The sequence below is a fragment of the Bombina bombina genome, chromosome 8 (assembly GCF_027579735.1).
Source record: "Bombina bombina isolate aBomBom1 chromosome 8, aBomBom1.pri, whole genome shotgun sequence".
In the NCBI taxonomy this organism is placed as follows: Eukaryota; Metazoa; Chordata; class Amphibia; order Anura; family Bombinatoridae; genus Bombina; species Bombina bombina.
The window spans coordinates 62,423,757-62,444,246 of NC_069506.1; the positions used below are offsets into that span (position 1 = coordinate 62,423,757).

Here is a 20,490-nt window from a genome sequence, read left to right on the forward strand (position 1 = left end):
GCCAGTGGGTCTTAGTTACGTCTGCTAAGACCATAGAAAAAAACCCAGGCAGATTCTTCCTCTAATGCTGCCTGAGAATAAACAGCACACTCCGGTGCCATTTAAAAATAACAAACTTTTGATTGTAGAAATAAACTAAGTTAAAAAAACACCACAGATCTCTCACAGCTTCCTATCTAGTTAGGCTGCAAGAGAATGACTGGGTATGATAGGTGAGGGGAGGAGCTATATAGCAAGCTCTGCTGGGTAATTCTCTTGCAGTTTCCTGTTAGGAAGAGAAATATTCCATAAGTAATGGATGACCCGTGGACTGACTACACTTAACAGGAGAAATAAAAGGGATAACACTTTAGCCCAAATAAAGGATAGTAACCCCTAGTCTCTAGTCACAATATAAGTGCCTGCTCCCTGCCTGAAAATATCCTGCATAAAGGATCTACAAGTCCCTAAAGTTGCAGCGCAAACTTCTTAAGTGCCCATCTCCATACCTAGAAGACAAAAAGGCATTTACCTGCAATCTAGCTGCCAGGCAAGACAACAGCTTACAAGGTGTGAGAGGACACGTACTCCTCACAGAGACCTGTAGAAAAAAAAGAACATAGTAAGCCTACTCTGGCTTTCTATATCCTGGGCAGCACATATGTTAGAAAAGCAAGCAAGGCCCACCTCACAATTTTCTAACTGCTTTAAAGCCACCACTACTCTACTAAAGAGATTAATGTGGACTACGGCTAGACCCAAAAATCTTGCTTGTAGCGAAAGAAATCCAATTTTCTTCAGACACCAAAACTTCACCTCCTTCATTGACAGATGCAAAGAGAATGACTGGGGATTGTGGGTAGGGGAGTGACACTAAACAGCTTTGCTGTGGTGCTCTTTGCCTCCTCCTGCTGGCCAGGAGTGATATTCCCACTAGTAATTAATGACGTTGTGGACTCTCCAAATCTTAGAAAAAAAATAATTATATTTTTTTTTCAAATTTTAAGAAAACTAACACTTAAGTTTGGAGGCAATTGGGGGACATTTATAAAATTAACCAGAGGCATCTTGTAATGGCTGAGTAATTATCGGGCGCCCACAAATGGGCAAATTTGCAATTATTTAGAGCTCAACTTGTAATCTAGCCCATTGTCTGGGAAAATAGAAATAACTGAAATTTGTCAGAAAAAATATCTACCACTGATTTGAAATGCAGACAAAGGGTTGTTGCATCGTCTTTATATTATGCATTTGTTGATTGTGCAACTGGTGTATTTAATGGCCATTTAAAGGGACAGTAAAGTGAAAATTAAACTTCAATGATTCAGATAGAGCATTCAATTTTAAACAACTTGCTAATTTGCTTCTAAAGTTTTGTTTGCATTGTTCTCTTGGTATCCTTTGTTGAAAAGCATTTATAGGTAGGCTCAGGCGCAGCAATACACTACTAAGAGCTATATGGTGATTGGTGGCAGGACATATATGCCTCTTGTCATTGGTTCCCCAGATATGTTTAGCTAGCTCGCAGAAGAACACTGCTACTGTGTAACCTATCAGAGCTTTTTTATCCCTTAATATAGCAAGTGTATTTAATTTATTTTATGTATAGTCTGAGGAAACAGCCCTTGCAAAGGCTGAGAAATGTGTCGCTGTTAATCAAGTTGTTTTTATTTATACACTTGCTGCTTTGGTGTTCATTATAATACCATTTTGGGATTTTTGGGGATTTTATTTCACTGCTTACTGTGGTGTCCAGTCAGCTGTGGAGTACAGTCAGTTGGGAGGCTGTGAAGTCCCAGCCTGCTCTTACTGCACCTGGAGGTGCTCTCTAGCCTGTAAGTGCATTAATTTGTCTTCTATTCTGCTGTTCCTGTCTACACAGTATTGGGCTATGGTTGTTTGCTCTTTATTCATACACAGATAGTGGGATTACCTTCTCAAGTGTTCCAGACCTGATATGACAGTCGGTTGGTAACAGTGAGCTGGACTACTGCAAAGCTCCAGCCCGCCTCAAAAGCACCATTGGGTGCATTACACTTGTGAGTATTTTTCCAACTTTCTCCTTTCATATAATCTGTTTGGGTGGTACTAGGCCATTGTGGTGCCTTCTGTTTAGCTTTCTGCAGATTGTTAAGTACCAGGATTCGACCATCCTTTGACAGAGAGCTGCCTGTTCTGGATTATATGGACTTTATTTTCAATTTGTTTGTATTGTTTAACTTCAAACTCTGGAGTAAGTAGGAAGCGCCCCCTATGGGATTCTTTTTTAGTTTTCCACTGAGACAATGCTCTGAAATTTTTTATTCTAATGTATAAAATCATTAAATATCTCCATAAGATAAAAAGGGTAAGAGCGAAGCTGTTAAAAACCAGATATTGGAAATCCACCTCTAAACCAACCAAGCAAATGTGGTTGGATAGAACGGAGGACTTTTTTAATCTGGAATGGTATGGACATAACAAGAAGCAAAAAAAGGACCTCTTCCATAATATTAAAGGGATAGAAAGGTCAAAATTGAAATATACATGGGTTTATTTCAATTTTAAAGTGAAAGTCAATCCTAGCGTTGTACAAACGCTAGGATTGACTAATAGGATTGACTATTGAAACAAATAAAGGGGACTTTCATTCATGAAGTATGATACTTCATGTAGAAAGCTCCTTTATTTCTTTCAACCGATCGCTGTTCTTAGCTGCTACAGCAGCCCACGACTAAATTTTTTTTTTCTAAGAGCTGACGTTTTCACCTCTTAGCCAATAGCCGTGCGGTAAATCTGGCTCCCATGGGCGCCAAGCCGGATTTACCGCACGGCTATTGGCTAAGAGGTGAAAATGTCATTACGAGCAAACTCTGCTTAAGGTAAGAGTTCAGACCAATTTTGTGGTGATCTGAGACATAGCAACGGAGGAACTGTTCCAGAGCTTGATTAGACCGTTCCGCAGCCCCATTGGATTGAGGGTGATATGCTGAGGAGAAGGAAAGCTGGATCCCCATTTGAGCACAAAAGGAACGCCAAAATTTGGAGACAAACTGGCTACCCCAGTCCGACACTATCTCCTTGGGTAACCCATGTAAACGGAAGACCTCCCGGTCAAAAATTGAAGCAAGCTCCTGAGCGGTAGGCAGCTTCATCAAGGGAATGCAATGTGACATTTTAGAAAAACGGTCAACCACCATAAGGATAACAGTATTGCCATTGGAAACAGGGAGCTCGACAATGAAGTCCATGGAAAGATGTGTCCAAGGACGCTCACCATTAGCAATAGGTTGAAGAAGACCCACAGGAAGACGTCGAGGAGTCTTATTCTGTGAACAAACTGAGCAGGAGGCAACATACGCAGCAACATCAGAACGAAGACCTGGCCACCAGAATTGTCGAGTGCCAGACCAAATCATTTGGTTCTTGCCTGGGTGACCTGCGGCTTTAGGATAGTGGTAAGTGTGCAAAAGTTTAGTTCGAAGATTCTCAGGAACAAAACACTTACCACTAGGTTTCTCAGGAGGTGCATTGGTTTGTGCAGCCAGGATCTCCTCCCCCAAGGGAGAAGTCAAATTTGTACTATGGTAGCCAAAATATGGTCAGGAGGTATAACAGGAGTAGGTACAGACTCCTCCTTGGACAGAGGCGAAAATTGTCGAGAGAGGGCATCAGCCCTAACATTCTTACTACCAGGCAGGTAGGAGACCACATAATTAAACCAAGACAAAAATAGCGCCCATCTGGCCTGTCGGGGCGACAAACGTTTTGCTTCAGATAGATAAATTAAATTCTTGTGGTCAGTAAGAATGAGCACTGGCATGCTAGTACCCTCGAGAAGATGCCTCCATTCCTTGAGTGGCAAAATTATGGCCAGTAATTCCCTGTCGCCAATTTCATAATTGCACTCCGCTGGAGACAATTTCTTAGAGAAGAAACCACACGGATGCAAGGAACCGTCAGGCTTAGGACGTTGAGACAAGAGGGCACCTACTCCAATCTCAGACGCATCGACCTCAAGAACGAAAGGCAGGACAGGGTTAAGATGAGCCAGAACTGGAGCGGCAGCAAAGGCAGTCTTAAGACTATCAAAGGCCTTAATGGCAGTAGGTGACCAATGGAGTGGATCATTCTCTTTATGGGTCATGTCTGTGATAGGTTTGACCAAGGAAGAAAAGCTTTTAATAAACTTTCTATAGTAATTGGCGAACCCCAAAAAACGTTGAATAGACCGAAGACCAACTGGGCGAGGCCACTGCAGAACTGCAGATAACTTGTCAGGATCCATGGAGAACCCTGCAACGGAGATAACATAACCTAGGAAGGTTACTTGAGTCTGAAGGAACTCACATTTCTCAAGTTTACAAAACACGCCGTTCTCACGTAGTCTCTGAAGAACCAGTGTAACATCAGAACGATGAGCCTCAAGTGTGGGTGAGTGTATGAGGATGTCGTCTAAGTACACCACAACACACTGTTGCAACATATCTCGTAGGACATCATTAATAGATTCCTGAAAAACAGCACGAGCATTACATAGGCCAAAGGGCATTACGAGATACTCATAATGCCCGCTCCTGATGTTAAATGCTGTTTTCTATTCGTGGCCCTCCTTAATCCTAATGAGATTGTACGCTCCTCTCAAATCAAGTTTAGTAAAGACCGTAGCTCCCTTGAGGCGGTCAAAGAGTTCTGTAATGAGCGGAATAGGGTAAGCATTCTTAATGGTAAGACGATTAAGACCCCTATAATCGATACATATTCTTAACTCGCCACCCTTTTTCTTCACAAAGAAGAAGCCAGCCCCTGTAGGAGAGCAGGATTTGCGGATGATCCCCCACGACAGAGCATCGGCAACAACTCCTCCATAGCACAATTCTCTGCAACAGACAGAGGGTAAACCCGGCCCCGAGGAGGAATGGCTCCGGGTTGCAGGTCTATGGCACAATCGTAAGACCGGTGAGGAGGCAACGTACCAGCACGCATCTTGTCAAACACGTCTAGGAACTCTCGATACTCCTCTGGCAATTGAGATACCGAAGAAGTGCACAAGACTTTAACTGGTTTCCGAAGACAAGTGGAAATACATTGCGGGGACCACAACAAAATTTCGGACCTGCGCCAGTCGAGACTGGGATTGTGCTTTTGGAGCCAGGGATAACCCAGAACAACCGGAAAATGTGGAGAGTTTATCACCTGGAACTGGAGGGTTTCAAAATGCAGAACCCCAACAGCCATGGACAACGGAGCAGTTTCGTGAGTAACGAGTGCGGGCTGAAGGGGCCTGCCATCAATGGCCTCAATAGCAAGCGGAACGGACCGAGGAAAAACAGGAATGGAGTGCTTTGATACAAAAGCACGGTCAATGAAATAGCCCGCAGCACCGGAGTCAACAAGAGCCTGAGTGACTATGGAGGAGTCCAGCCAGGAAAGGACAACCGTGACCAAAGGTTTCTCCTTAAGCGGTTCCGGGGACGAGGATAAACCATCCAAGGTCTGCCCCCGACAGGACCTTAGGTGTGAGCGTTTCCCGGCCGTGAAGGACAAGACTTCAAAAGGTGGCCTTGTAACCCACAATAGAGACAGAGCCCCTCCCTCCTCCTAAAGGCCCTCTCTGCCACGGAGAGACACGTGAATCCCAACTGCATCGGCTCAGCAGTACCTGGTGACTCGGGACCAGGAGGCATGGGAGGAGAGGGAGGCATGGGTGGGAACGAACACGTAGGAGACAACGGAACAGGAGGCTTCCGCAAGCGCTCCTTGAAAGAGGGCCTCTCTCTGAGTCTGATGTCAATTAGGATCAAAAAAGACACCAATGCCTCGAGATCCTCTGGTAAATCTCTGGCAGCAACTTCGTCTTTAATCGCATCAGAGAGCCCATGAAAGAAGGCAGCAACAAGGACTTCATTGTTCCAACCTACCTCTGCGGCAAGCGTACGGAACTCAATAGCATACTGAGCAACAGATCTTGTACCTTGCTGAATGGACATGAGTCGTTTAGCAGCAGAGGAGGAGCGAGCCGGAACATCAAATACCCTTCGAAAGGAGGCCACAAATTCAGGGTAATTTGAAATCACAGGTTTATTAGTCTCCCACAAGGGATTAACCCAGGCAAGAGCTGTGTCAGAGTAACGAGATGAGAAATCCCACCTTAGCTCTGTCAGAGGGAAACGCCTGAGGTAACATCTCAAAGTAAATGCCCACCTGGTTCAAAAACCCTCTGCACTGAATAGGATCGCCTCCATATCGCTGAGGTAGAGGTGCAGAACCGGACATGCTCCTGGTAGGCATAGGTGCAGCAGCGGAAACAGGAGCAGCCATAACTTGCGGGACACTTTGGTCCAAATGTGCAGTGCGAGTCAGCAGGGTTTGCAGGGCTAGTGCAAATTGATCCAAGTGGTGATCCTGTACATCCATCCTGGAAATGATGGCAGGTAAAGGTGGATAATTAGCAGCATCAGGATTCATGGCCTTTGCGTAATGTCAGGGTGCCAGAAATCAGACTGAGACGAGAAGTGCAAAAATAATCACACCTTTATTAATAGCAAAAAATAATAAAAAGTCCACAAGTCAAATAACAAGCCAGAAGTCAAAACCAGAGCTGGTAGTCAGACGAGCCGGGTCAGGAGCCAATGTGAATAGTCAGACAAGCCGGAATCAGGAACAAAGAAAACAGCAGAGCCAGGAACAAGCCAGGGATCAGGAACCAGGAAGGACGTCAGACAGCCAGGTAATACACAGGAACTCTCACAAACAGGTCTGAGACAACGCAAAGGCAAAGCATACTGAACAGAGGCCCTTTAAATAATAAGTGATGACATCCCAATTCTGAGACTGCATCCTGTCTCACATGGATGATGCACACCAGTCTGGCCATAAAAGGAAGTGCAGGAAATGAGCAGCATCCCCCACAATGCACCATAGTCAGGAAGGGAGGTGAGTAAAATGGCTGCCAGCAGCACATGGCAAACACAACAGGGAAAAAACCCTGACACCCAACAGTAAAACCCACCACCCCCACAACCAGCCCCCCCCCCAAATAAAATAACTATCTAAAAAAAAACTAAGCTCCCCATTGCCCTGAAAAGGGCATTTGTATGGACATTGCCACTAAAAGGGCATTTAGCTCTTTTACATGCCCAGACCCTAAACTAAAAATAAAACCCACCCAAAAAACCCTTAAAAAACCTAACACTAACCCCCGAAGATCCACTTACAGTTCTTGAAGGATCCATCCAGCCGGTGAAGTCCTCATCCATGCGGCAAGCAGTCTTCATCCAGACGGCATCTTCATCCATCCGGTGCGGAGCGGGTCCATCCTGAAGACATCCGGCGCGGAGCATTCTCTTCGTATGGTCGCCGCCATAAACTGGAACTTCAGTTACACTTTCTCTTGGTTTTACTTTGAATTAAAACAGCTTTTACTAAACCTTTTTTTTGTGCAAAAAATAAATAAATATCTGCTGTTTGTCCATAAAGAAAATCTTTAAAAGGCCATTAGAGTGTGGGGAAAAGACATGCTCTAATTTGTTAGAACATGTAATTTTAACACTGGTGGACTTCTAATTGATTGGAATGCAATAGGAAACCAAAAAATCCCGGGGGGCGTGTCCAAGTAGCGGCTCTGAGCAGTCGCATCCTTCTTGAGCTCCAGAGGAAAAACAGAATTTATGCTTACCTGATAAATTTCTTTCTCTTGTGATGTATCGAGTCCACGGATTCATCCATACTTGTGGGATATTCTCCTTCCCTACAGGAAGTGGCAGAGACAGCACCCACAGCAGAGCTGTCTATATAGCTCCTCCCCCCAGTCATTCGACCGAAAGCTAGGAAGAAAAAGGAGAAACTATAGGGTGCAGTGGTGACTGAAGTTTTTTAAATAAAAATATACTACCTGTCGTAAATAGACAGGGCGGGCCGTGGACTCGATACATCACAAGAGAAAGAAATTTATCAGGTAAGCATAAATTCTGTTTTCTCTTGTAAGATGTATCGAGTCCACGGATTCATCCATACTTGTGGGATACCAATACCAAAGCTTTAGGACAAGGATGAAGGGAGGGACAAGGCAGGTTCCTTAAACGGAAGGCACCACTGCTTGTAGAACCTTTCTCCCAAAAATAGCCTCTGAAGAAGCAAAAGAATCGAATTTGTAAAATTTGGAAAAAGTATGAAGCGAAGACCAAGTTGCCGCCTTACAAATCTGTTCAACAGAAGCCTCATTTTTAAAAGCCCATGTGGAAGCCACTGCTCTAGTAGAATGAGCAGTAATTCTTTCAGGAGGCTGCTGGCCAGCAGTCTCATAAGCCATACAGATGATGCTTTGCAGCCAAAAAGAAAGAGAGGTAGCAGTAGCCTTTTGACCTCTCCGCTTACCAGAATAGACAAAAAACAATGAAGATGTTTGACGGAAATCTTTGGTTGCTTGTAAGTAGAACTTTAAAGCACGAACCACATCAAGATTGTGCAACAGACGTTCCTTCTTTGAAGAAGGATTAGGACACAGCAAAGAAACAACAATTTCCTGATTGATATTCCTATTAGAAAAAACTTTAGTAAGGAATCCAGGTTTGGTACGTAAAACCACCTTATCTGCATGGAAAATAAGATAAGGTGAGTCACACTGTAAAGCAGATAACTCAGAAACTCTTCGAGCCGAAGAGATAGCTACTAAAAACAAAACTTTCCAAGATAGAAGCTTAATATCTATGGAATGCATAGGTTCAAACGGAACCCCTTGAAGAACTTTAAGAACCAAGTTTAGGCTCCATGGCGGTGCAACAGGTTTAAATACAGGCTTGATCCTGACCAAGGCCTGACTAAACGCTTGAACATCTGGGTCATCTGCCAGACGTTTGTGTAAAAAAATAGACAAAGCAGATATTTGTCCCTTTAAGGAACTAGCTGATAATCCCTTCTCCAATCCTTCTTGGAGGAAGGACAAAATTCTAGGAATCCTAATCTTACTCCATGAGTAACCCTTGGATTCACACCAACAAAGATATTTGCGCCAAATCTTATGATAGATTTTCCTGGTGACAGGCTTTCTAGCCTGAATCAGGGTATCAATGACCGACTCAGAGAAACCACGCTTTGATAGAATCAGGCGTTCAATCTCCAAGCAGTCAGACGCAGAGAAATTAGATTTGAATGCTTGAACGGACCTTGGATTAGAAGGTCCTGCCTCATTGGCAGAGTCCACGGTGGAACAGATGACATGTCCACCAGGTCTGCATACCAAGTCCTGCGTGGCCACGCAGGCGCTATCAGAATCACTGAAGCTCTCTCCTGCTTGATTCTGGCAACCAGACGTGGGAGGAGAGGAAACGGTGGAAATACATAAGCCAGATTGAAGGACCAGGGCACTGCTAGAGCATCTATCAGTACCGCCTGGGGATCCCGGGACCTGGACCCGTAACGCGGAAGTTTGACGTTCTGTCGGGACGCCATCAGATCCAATTCTGGTGTGCCCCATAGCTGAGTCAGCTGGGCAAATACCTCCGGATGGAGCTCCCACTCCCCCGGATGAAAAGTCTGACGACTTAGGAAATCCACCTCCCAGTTCTCTACCCCTGGGATATGGATTCCTGAGAGATGGCAAGAGTGATCCTCCGCCCATCGGATAATTTTGGTTACCTCCATCATCGCTAGAGAAAATAAAAACTAACATTTTTTTCACCACACTCACTTTGCCCTTCCTAGCAGTTAAGCAGGCAGAGAAAATGACTGGGGGGTGGAGCTAAGGGAGGAGCTATATAGACAGCTCTGCTGTGGGTGCTCTCTCTGCCACTTCCTGTAGGGAAGGAGAATATCCCACAAGTATGGATGAATCCATGGACTCGATTCATCTTACAAGAGAAAAAACAGTAATCCGCCGATTATTGCTATAAACTCACAGCTCTTATTAAGATTATGATTACTATCGTGCTCATCAACACTTACTGACAAATCTTCAGTTTACATTGTTGTGTTAATGATTCAGGAGCCAGAACGGAACATCTGAGGTCTGTAGCGGTGGCAATCTCACAGGCAGTGTCCCCCGTCCCACCCCCGGACCTCTGGGGTATTTAGCCAAAGCTGGTTATCTCCAACACTTATACCTCACCATATTACGCTCCCACACAGGCTTCTGACACCAGGCTGCAGGATCACAAAGATTCTAACAACACCACCACTATTTGCGACCATGTGGGTCGACTCATCCGACAAGATTGATCAACAGCTTGCTAAAATAGAGGCCTTGCTTCAATCAATAGCTAACAGATTGCCCTCAGAAGCTAAGCTACAACGCCTTATAGCAAGAGCATTTCCAACAAAGCCTACAGAAGTACCACTACAACCCCCTCTGACTGAGCAAGTAGGTTTGGCACTGTATAATGAGGAGGACAAACAACCTGATACATTGACAGATAGAGAGGCCATTCAGTCAAGCATCTGTCATTTGGTGTTGCCTTCCTTGATGACTCAGGGATGTGAATATCCCCCATTAAATAACATTTGATGGCTTATCTCTCGATCCACACAATTCCCCCTTAAAGGGACATGAAACCCAAAATTTTTCTTTCATGATTCAGATAGAGAAAATAATTGTAAACAACTTTCCAATTTACTTCTATTATTTAACTTGCTTCCTTCTCTTGTTATTCTTTGCTGAAAAATGTATCTATAAAAGCTCAGGAGCAGCAAAGAACCTAGGGTCTAGCTGCTGATTGGTGACTGCATAAATATACTGATTGTCATTGGCTCACCCCATGTGTTCAGCTAGAAACCAGTAGTGCATTGCTGCTCCTTCAACAAATGATACCAACAGAATGAAAGAAATTAGATAAATGAAGTAAATTAGAAAGTTGTTTAAAATTATATTCTCTACCTGAATCATGAAATACATTTTTTGGGTTTAGTATTCCTTTAAGTCAGAACTACCGGAATGGGGTGACATCGGAGCCTTGAGATTCCACATGGCGGTGGGTTCCTGTGAGGCGCAGACGCCATCTTTGAACACACACGCAGGGAATTATCAGGTAGATGGCGGAACAACACATTACTTCTCGAAGCTTCTCAACCTAGACCGGGGCACTATATTACATGACATTCTCTAAGTTAAAGTTAAAGTCTAAGTTAAAGTTAGCCAACCGAGTCCCACTACGAAGATTACTCCCAAAACGTCCAGTCCTGACTGAAACATATGTGGGGTATACTTCTACTGACATGTGGTATAAGGCAACGGAGGGGAAGAAGAAGAATGCAGAGGGATAAGCACTAACTGCTATATCACTTATCTAAACTTGGGTACATGTATATTAATTCATAGGAGGAATGAATAGGAGTGAGCTGACTTTTCCCTTTATGTTTTACATGTTAAAATGCAATGTTTTACCTAAATGTTTTACAAGTTCACATATAACGTTTTATTACTAAACGGAGCAAAGGCTCTAAAAGTTATAAGTAAATAGTTACTCTATTGTCGCACTGAAGTTTTACAGGGATCTTATTGTTAACGTTTCTTATGTGCCGATTGTGATATTTAATGTATAAGAGAGATACTTCTCCCCTAAAGTCTCAATCTATTATTGTATTAATAGGGGTATTGGCTTAGTATCGGCAAAGAGCTGATCAATGTGTGTACATTTTTACATCTAGTAATATATAATATAGACTTGTACCATATAATATCTAAAATCACCTAATCATGATGCTCTTATGTTTATCTTTGCCCGACTTGTTATACTGTTACCCATGCCTGATAGATGTTTGAAATTCAATGGCTCCCCACGAACATTTATATTGAGCAATTTATAAATTTTAATATAATGTCTTGGAATTATGTGACCACCGTACTGCAGGGCAATGGTTATCTTTTGAAATGTGCTCCCTATCAAAGGAGTATTTCAGACACATTAAAATGACATAAATCTCCTTGGTCAAACCCCAGTATCTGAGTTTTAGACACACGTACATACCTGGAACCTCTAATGCCTATAACGTGCCCTAGCATAAAGTGACTCCTAGATCTCTTTCCCTAATAGGTTCCGACTTAGTTGCCTGCGGCCGGGGCAACGGTTGAGAACTGAGCTTTAACAAGCACTTTAGGCATCAATATGCATCTTTACATAAGAGCCTATCGACTTTACAGTTCTATATATCATCAAAACTTGCTAAATTGGTAGCTAACGCTGTTTTTAATCCCTTACTCAATCTCCTTTTATATTAGTGTGACAGATTCCACTTGCTCAAATATTCCCACAATTGTTCCCTCCATATTAAACAGTAGATGACCTCATGAATGCGACACATGGGGTAGAATCCCTTGAATTGCCTGTACTTGTTCCCATTGCAAACTAATATTCCCTAATATGGATATTAATAGCGTGAATTACGTGAGAGAAACCCTTATTAAATTGTTATGTTACCCCTTAAAGGGACAGTCTAGGCCAAAAACAGAATTTATGCTTACCTGATAAATTACTTTCTCCAACGGTGTGTCCGGTCCACGGCGTCATCCATTACTTGTGGGATATTCTCCTCCCCCACAGGGAAAGGCAAGGAGAGCACACAGCAAGAGCTGTCCATATAGTCCCTCCCAGGCTCCGCCCCCCCAGTCATTCGACCGACGGTTAGGAGAAAAAAAGGAGAAACTATAGGGTGCCGTGGTGACTGTAGTGTATAGAGAGAGAAATTTTTCAAACCTGATTAAAAAACCAGGGCGGGCCGTGGACCGGACACACCGTTGGAGAAAGTAATTTATCAGGTAAGCATAAATTCTGTTTTCTCCAACATTGGTGTGTCCGGTCCACGGCGTCATCCATTACTTGTGGGAACCAATACCAAAGCTTTAGGACACGGATGAAGGGAGGGAGCAAATCAGGTTACCTAAACAGAAGGCACCACGGCTTGCAAAACCTTTCTCCCAAAAATAGCCTCCGAAGAAGCAAAAAGTATCAAATTTGTAGAATTTGGCAAAAGTGTGCAGAGAAGACCAAGTTGCTGCCTCACATATCTGATCAACAGAAGCCTCGTTCTTGAAGGCCCATGTGGAAGCCACAGCCCTAGTAGAGTGAGCTGTGATTCGTTCAGGAGGCTGCCGTCCGGCAGTCTCATAAGCCAATCGGATAATGCTTTTCAGCCAGAAAGAAAGAGAGGTAGCAGTAGCTTTTTGTCCTCTCCTCTTACCAGAATAAACGACAAACAAAAAAGAAGTTTTGTCTGAAATCCTTTGTTGCTTCTAAATAGAACTTTAAAGCACGGACTACATCTAAATGGTGTAACAAATGTTCCTTCTTTGAAACTGGATTCGGACACAAAGAAGGGACAACTATTTCCTGGTTAATATCCTTGTTGGAAACAACTTTTGGAAGAAAACCAGGCTTGGTACGGAAAACAACCTTATCTGAATGGAACACCAGATAGGGTGGATCACACTGCAAAGCAGATAGTTCAGAAACTCTTCTAGCAGAAGAAATAGCAACCAAAAACAGAACTTTCCAAGATAGTAACTTGATATCTATGGAATGTAAGGGTTCAAATGGAACCCCTTGAAGAACTGAAAAAACTACATTTAGACTCCAGGGAGGAGTGAAAGGTCTGTAAACAGGTTTGATTCTGACCAAAGCCTGTACAAAAGCTTGTACATCTGGCACAGCTGCCAGTCGTCTGTGTAACAAGACAGATAAAGCAGATCTCTGTCCTTTTAGAGAACTCGCTGACAATCCCTTATCCAAACCTTCTTGTTAGAAAGGAGAGGATCCTGGGAATATTAATCCATGAGAATCCCTTGGATTCACACCAACAGATATATCCTTTCCATATTTTATGGTAAATCCTTCTAGTCACAGGTTTTCTGGCTTGGACCAGAGTATCTATCACTGAATCTGAAAACCCGCGCTTGGATAAAATCAAGCGTTCAATTTCCAAGCAGTCAGCTGGAGAGAAACTAGATTTGGATGTTCGAATGGACCTTGCACTAGAAGATCCTGTCTCAAAGGTAGCTTCCATGGTGGAGCCGATGACATATTCACCAGGTCTGCATACCAAGTCCTGCGTGGCCACGCAGGAGCTATCAGAATCACTGAGGCCTTCTCCTGTTTGATCCTGGCTACAAGCCTGGGAAGGAGAGGGAACGGTGGAAATGCATAAGCTAGGTTGAACGACCAAGGTGTCACTAATGCATCCACTAGAGTCGCCTTGGGATCCCTGGATCTGGACCCGTAGCAAGGAACCTTGAAGTTCTGACGAGACGCCATCAGATCCATGTCTGGAATGTCCCATAATTGAGTCAACTGGGCAAAAACCTCCGGGTGGAGTTCCCACTCCCCCGGATGGAAAGTCTGACGACTCAGATAATCCGCCTCCCAGTTGTCTACTCCTGGGATGTGAATTGCAGATAGATGGCAGGAGTGATCCTCCGCCCATTTGATGATCTTGGATACCTCTCTCATCGCCAAGGAACTCTTTGTTCCTCCCTGATGGTTGATGTAAGCTACAGTCGTCATGTTGTCTGACTGGAATCTTATGAATCCGGCCTTCGCTAGTTGAGGCCAAGCCCGGAGAGCATTGAATATCGCTCTCAGTTCCAGGATATTTATCGCGAGAAGAGACTCTTCCCGAGACCATAGACCCTGAGCTTTCAGGGAATCCCAGACCGCGCCCCAGCCTAATAGACTGGCGTCGGTCGTGACAATGACCCACTCTGGTCTGCGGAAACTCATTCCCTGAGACAGGTGATCCTGTGACAACCACCAACGGAGTGAGTCTCTGGTCATCTGGTCTACTTGAATCTTTGGAGACAAGTCTGTATAGTCCCCATTCCACTGCTTGAGCATGCACAGTTGTAATGGTCTTAGATGAATTTGAGCAAAAGGAACTATGTCCATTGCTGCAACCATCAACCCTACTACTACCATGCACTGAGCTATGGAAGGCAGAATAGAGTGAAGAACTTGACAAGCTTTAGAAGCTTTGACTTTCTGACTTTTGTCAGGAAGATCTTCATTTTTAAAGAATCTATTATCGTTCCCAAGAAGGGAACTCTTGTCGACGGAGACAGGGAACTCTTTTCTACGTTCACCTTCCACCCGTGAGATATGAGAAAGGCTAGAACAATGTCTGTATGAGCCTTTGCTTTGGAAAGAGACGACGTTTGGATTAGAATGTCGTCCAGATAAGGTGCCACTGCAATACCCCTTGGTCTTAGAACCTCTAGAAGGGACCCTAGCACCTTTGTGAAAATCCTTGGATGATCTTTGTGGATAGGAATATGTAGATACGCATCCTTTAAATCCACGGTAGTCATAAATTGACCCTCCTGGATTGTAGATAAAATTGTTCGAATGGTTTCCATTTGAACGATGGAACTCTGAGAAATTTGTTTAGAATTTTTAAATCCAGAATTGGTCTGAAAATTCCCTCTTTTTTGGGAACTACAAACAGATTTGAGTAAAACCCCCGACCTTGTTCCACAGTTGGAACTGGGTGTATCACTCCCATCTTTAACAGGTCTTCTACACAATGTAAGAATGCCTGTCTCTTTATTTGGTTTGAAGATAAGTTAGACATGTGGAACCTTCCCCTTGAGGGTAGTTCCTTGAACTCCAGAAGAAAACCCTGAGAGACTATTTCTAGTGTCCAGGGATCCTGAACATCTCTTGCCTAAGCCTGAGCAAAGAGAGAGAGTCTGCCCCCTACTAGATCCGGTCCCGGATCGGGGGCTACCCCTTCATGCTGTTTTGGTAGCAGCAGCAGGCTTCTTGGCCTGTTTACCCTTGTTCCAGCCTTGCATTGATTTCCAAGCTGGTTTAGTCTGGGAAGCGTTACCCTCTTGTCTAGAGGCTGCCGAGTTGGAAGCCGGTCCGTTCCTGAAATTGCGAATGGAACGAAAATTGGACTTATTCTTAGCCTTGAAAGGTTTATCTTGTGGGAGGGCATGGCCCTTTCCCTCAGTGATGTCTGAAATAATCTCTTTCAATTCTGGCCCAAAAAGGGTCTTACCTTTGAAAGGGGTATTAAGCAATTTTGTCTTGGAAGATACATCCGCCGACCAAGACTTTAGCCAGAGCGCTCTACGCGCCCCAATTGTAAACCCTGAATTTTTCGCCGCTAACCTCGCTAACTGCAAAGCGGTGTCTAAAATAAAGGAATTAGCTAACTTAAGTGCGTGAATTCTGTCCATGACTTCCTCATACGGAGTCTCCCTACTGAGCGACTTTTCCAGTTCCTCGAACCAGAACCACGCCGCTGTAGTGACAGGAATAATGCACGAAATAGGTTAAAGGAGGTAACCTTGCTGTACAAAAATCTTTTTAAGCAAACCCTCCAATTTTTTATCCATAGGATCTTTGAAAGCACAATTGTCCTCAATAGGAATGGTCGTGCGCTTGGCTAGAGTAGAAACCGCCCCCTCGACCTTAGGGACTGTTTGCCATGTGTCCTTCCTGGGGTCGACCATAGGGAACAATTTCTTAAATATAGGAGGAGGGACAAAAGGTATGCCTGGCTTCTCCCACTCCTTATTCACTATGTCCGCCACCCGTTTAGGTATCGGAAAAGCATCAGGGTGCACCGGGACCTCAAGGAACTTGTCCATCTTGCACAATTTTTCTGGGTTGACCAGATTGTCACAATCATCCAGAGTAGATAGCACCTCCTTAAGTAATGCGCGGAGATGCTCTAATTTTGATTTAAATGTCACAACATCAGGTTCTGCCTGCTGAGAAATTCTTCCTGTATCAGAAATTTCCTCATCTGACAAACCCTCCCTCACTGCCCCTTCAGATTGGTGTGAGGGTATGACAGAAAAATTATCATCAGCGCCCTCCTGCCCTACAGTGTTTAAAACAGAGCAATCGCGCTTTCTCTGAAATGCTGGCATTTTGGATAAAATATTAGCTATGGAGTTATCCATTACTGCCGTCAATTGCTGCATAGTAACAAGCATTGGCGCGCTAGAAGTACTAGGGGTCGCCTGCGCGGGCATAACTGGTATAGACACAGAAGGAGATGATGTAGAACTATGTCTACTTCCTTCATCTGAGGAATCATCCTGGGCAACTTTACAATTTGTGACAGTACTGTCCTTACTTTGTTTGGACGCTATGGCACAATTATCACACATATTTGAAGGGGGAACCACATTGGCTACCATACATACAGAACATGATCTATCTGAAGGTACAGACATGTTAAACAGGCTTAAACTGGTTAATAAAGCACAAAAACCGTTTTAAAACAAAACCGTTACTGTCTCTTTAAATGTTAAACAGGGCACACTTTATTACTGAATATGTGAAAAACTATGAAGGAATTATCCAATCTTTACCAAATTTTCACCACAGTGTCTTAATGCATTCAAAGTATTGCACCCCAATTTTCAAGCTGTTAACCCTTAAAATGTGGAAACCGGAGCCGTTTTTAATTTTAACCCCCTTACAGTCCCAGCTACAGCCTTTGCTGCGACTTCACCAATCCCAGGGGGGTATATGATATCAAATGAAGCCTTCTAGGAACGTTTTTAGTGGATTCCAGACCCACACACATGCAGCTGCATGTACTGTACTCAAAAGTAACTGCACAGTAATGGCGCGAAAATGAGGCTCTGCCTACTACAGAGAAAGGCCCTTCCTGACTGGGAAGGTGTCTTAACAAGTGCCTGGTGCTAAAAAACGTTCCCCAATGTTATAAAAGTGTGAAATTCAACTTCAAACTGCATATAATACTTAAATAAAGCAATCGATTTAGCCCTTAAGAGTGTCTACCAGTGTATAGCCCATAATAAGCCCTTTATTCTGTTTGAGACTAAGAAAATGGCTTACCAATCCCCATGAGGGAAAATGACAGCCTTCCAGCATTACACAGTCTTGTTAGAAAAATGGCTAGTCATACCTTGAGCAGAAGAGCCTGCTAACTGTTCCCCCCAACTGAAGTTCTCTCATCTCAACAGTCCTGTGTGGGAACAGCAACTGATTTTAGTTACTGTCTGCTAAAATCATAATCCTCTTTTAAACAGAACTCTTCATCTCTTTCTGTTTCAGAGTAAATAGTACATACCAGCACTATTTTAAAATAACAAACTCTTGATAGAAGAATAAAAAACTACAACTAAACACCACAAACTCCTCACCATCCCCGAGGAGATGCTACTTGTTCAGAGCGGCAAGGAGAATGACTGGGGGGGCGGAGCCTGGGAGGGACTATATGGACAGCTCTTGCTGTGTGCTCTCCTTGCCTTTCCCTGTGGGGGAGGAGAATATCCCACAAGTAATGGATGACGCCGTGGACCGGACACACCAATGTTGGAGAAATAAACTTTCATGATTCAGATAGAGCATGTAATTTTAAACAATTTTCCAATTTACTTTTATCACCAATTTTGCTTTGTTCTCTTGGTATTCTTAGTTGAAAGCTTAACCTAGGAGGTTCATATGCTAATTTCTTAGACCTTGAAGCCCACCTCTTTCAGATTGCATTTTAACAGTTTTTCACCACTAGAGGGTGTTAGTTCACGTATTTCAGATAGATAACACTGTGTTCGTGCACGAGAAGTTATCTGGGAGCAGGCACTGATTGGCTAGACTGCAAGTCTTTCAAAAGAACTGAAAAAAGGGGCAGTTTGCAGAGGCTTAGATACAAGATAATCACAGAGGTTAAAAGTATATTATTATAACTGTGTTGGTTATGCAAAACTGGGAAATGGGTAATAAAGGTATTATCTATCTTTTAAAACAATAAAAATTCTGGTGTAGACTGTCCCTTTAAGTTCATAATAGTAGAATCCGTTGATGTACCCATTATATTGTGGTAAGCGTAGTATGGTTCTTTTCCCTATGGTAGCATCCAGTTATGGCTTTTGCATCTTTATTGTCCTAGTGACCTTACTAATATAACATTAATAACCACTTGGATGCAATCGTTCTTGTTTTGTTCAGATTCTGTTTTGTAGAGATTGCAAAGAGACAGAAGCGTCACATTGCCTTGTACTGTATAAATTCGTGAGAGATAGTACATAAAATGTTTACACTCACATTTGGTGAAGCACCCCTCTTGGTGCAAATAAAGCAAGCTGGAATCAATAAATTGTATTCCATTTTTCACCATATCTTATGGTGTAATATTCGTTGGGATATCGTATTCTGATCAATTGGAGTTCAAGCTACACCGGAGATCAGTCTTCTGGGTGACTGTTTGCTACCAGCCTGCTATATTTGCACCAAGAGGGGTGCTTCACCAAATGTGAATGTAAACATTTTATGTACTATCTCTCACGAATTTATACAGTAGTAGGCCATGTGGCGCTACTGTCTCTTTGCAATCTCTACAGATCACTGACCCTGGATCTTGACCTTGATCCTTTTACAGACAGCTGCCTGGATTCACCATATACACTTGGGTTTATTAACTATACCCTGCATCTTTGTCATATGGGACTTTGCTTCTCTTAGTACATTCATTGACGTGTTTACTGTTTTTTGTTATTTTATTTGACCATTTACCATAGGTTATAGCATTATTTCCTATATTTGTTATAGTCATTTCTCATTTATAAATTGTTTGACCTTAGGCTCCCCCTACATTTCTTTTTATTCACCTTCTGTTTTGTTTCACCTTAACCCCTGAATATAGATTGATATTGTATCGCAGGTCCAAGAGTGATCTAGACCGATGAAACAAGGAAAAAAAAATGAGGATTATGATCTTTTATGTACACATCAGAATACCAGATATAAGGCTAATATTTGATGTACTGTGTGCACTATGTATTGTATGTGGTTTTGATCTCAATAAAATATATAAAAAAAGGAAACCAAAAATCCCATTTTGGGCTTTATTTTAAACTTTCTTTAAAATTTATGTTAAAGGTACATATACGCAAAAATGTTCCGTCATTATTTAGATGTACTTGTATTATCTACTTTGTTCTCTTGATATCCTTTGGTAAAACCCATACCTAGGAAGGCTAAGAAGCAGCAATGCACTGCCGATTGGTGACGGCACATATATGCCTCTTTTCATTGGCTCACCAGAGTGCTCAGCCAGCTCTCAGTAGTGTATTGCTGCTCCCTCAACAAAGAATACAAAGAGAATGAGGCAAATTAGATAATAGAAGTAAATGGGAAATTTGTTTAAAATTGTATGCTCTATCTGAATCATGAAAGAAAAAAAATGGGTTTCATGTTCCTTTAATTTGTTTTATTAAATAATTTGTTGCGAGCTAATTTAGACAATACATCTCTAGATTACTGGTTCTGTTATACACCAGCACATGAAGCCTATACAGAAGTGTGCCGGAGTGCTTTTGAATATTTAATTAGACAATAAATTATTAGTGTAGATATCTGACAGATTGATAAAATATTATGTAGCTCATGTCTTGTTTACCTTGCTGCTCTGAGACGGCCGCAAGCGATGAGGAAGTTTTACAATTTTTTGCAGTCTCTCCATGAGTTGCTGGGGGAAAAAAATATATTTTATCAAATCTTGTGTAATTGACGTAATTTAATATTTATAACAGATCCCACATGGGTATAAGGTTATAACATTACA

At 42.9% G+C, this 20,490-nt stretch overlaps 1 protein-coding gene across 1 annotated transcript in view; it reads right to left on the minus strand.

Moving 5' to 3' along the window:
- RNF207 (ring finger protein 207) overlaps positions 1-20,490 on the minus strand; it is a 350,080-nt gene that overhangs the window by 130,471 nt on the left and 199,119 nt on the right. Inside the window, exon 10 of the mRNA XM_053690396.1 lies at positions 20,326-20,394. Coding sequence (XP_053546371.1) covers positions 20,326-20,394 — 69 coding nt within the window. The remainder of the gene's footprint in view (positions 1-20,325; positions 20,395-20,490) is intronic.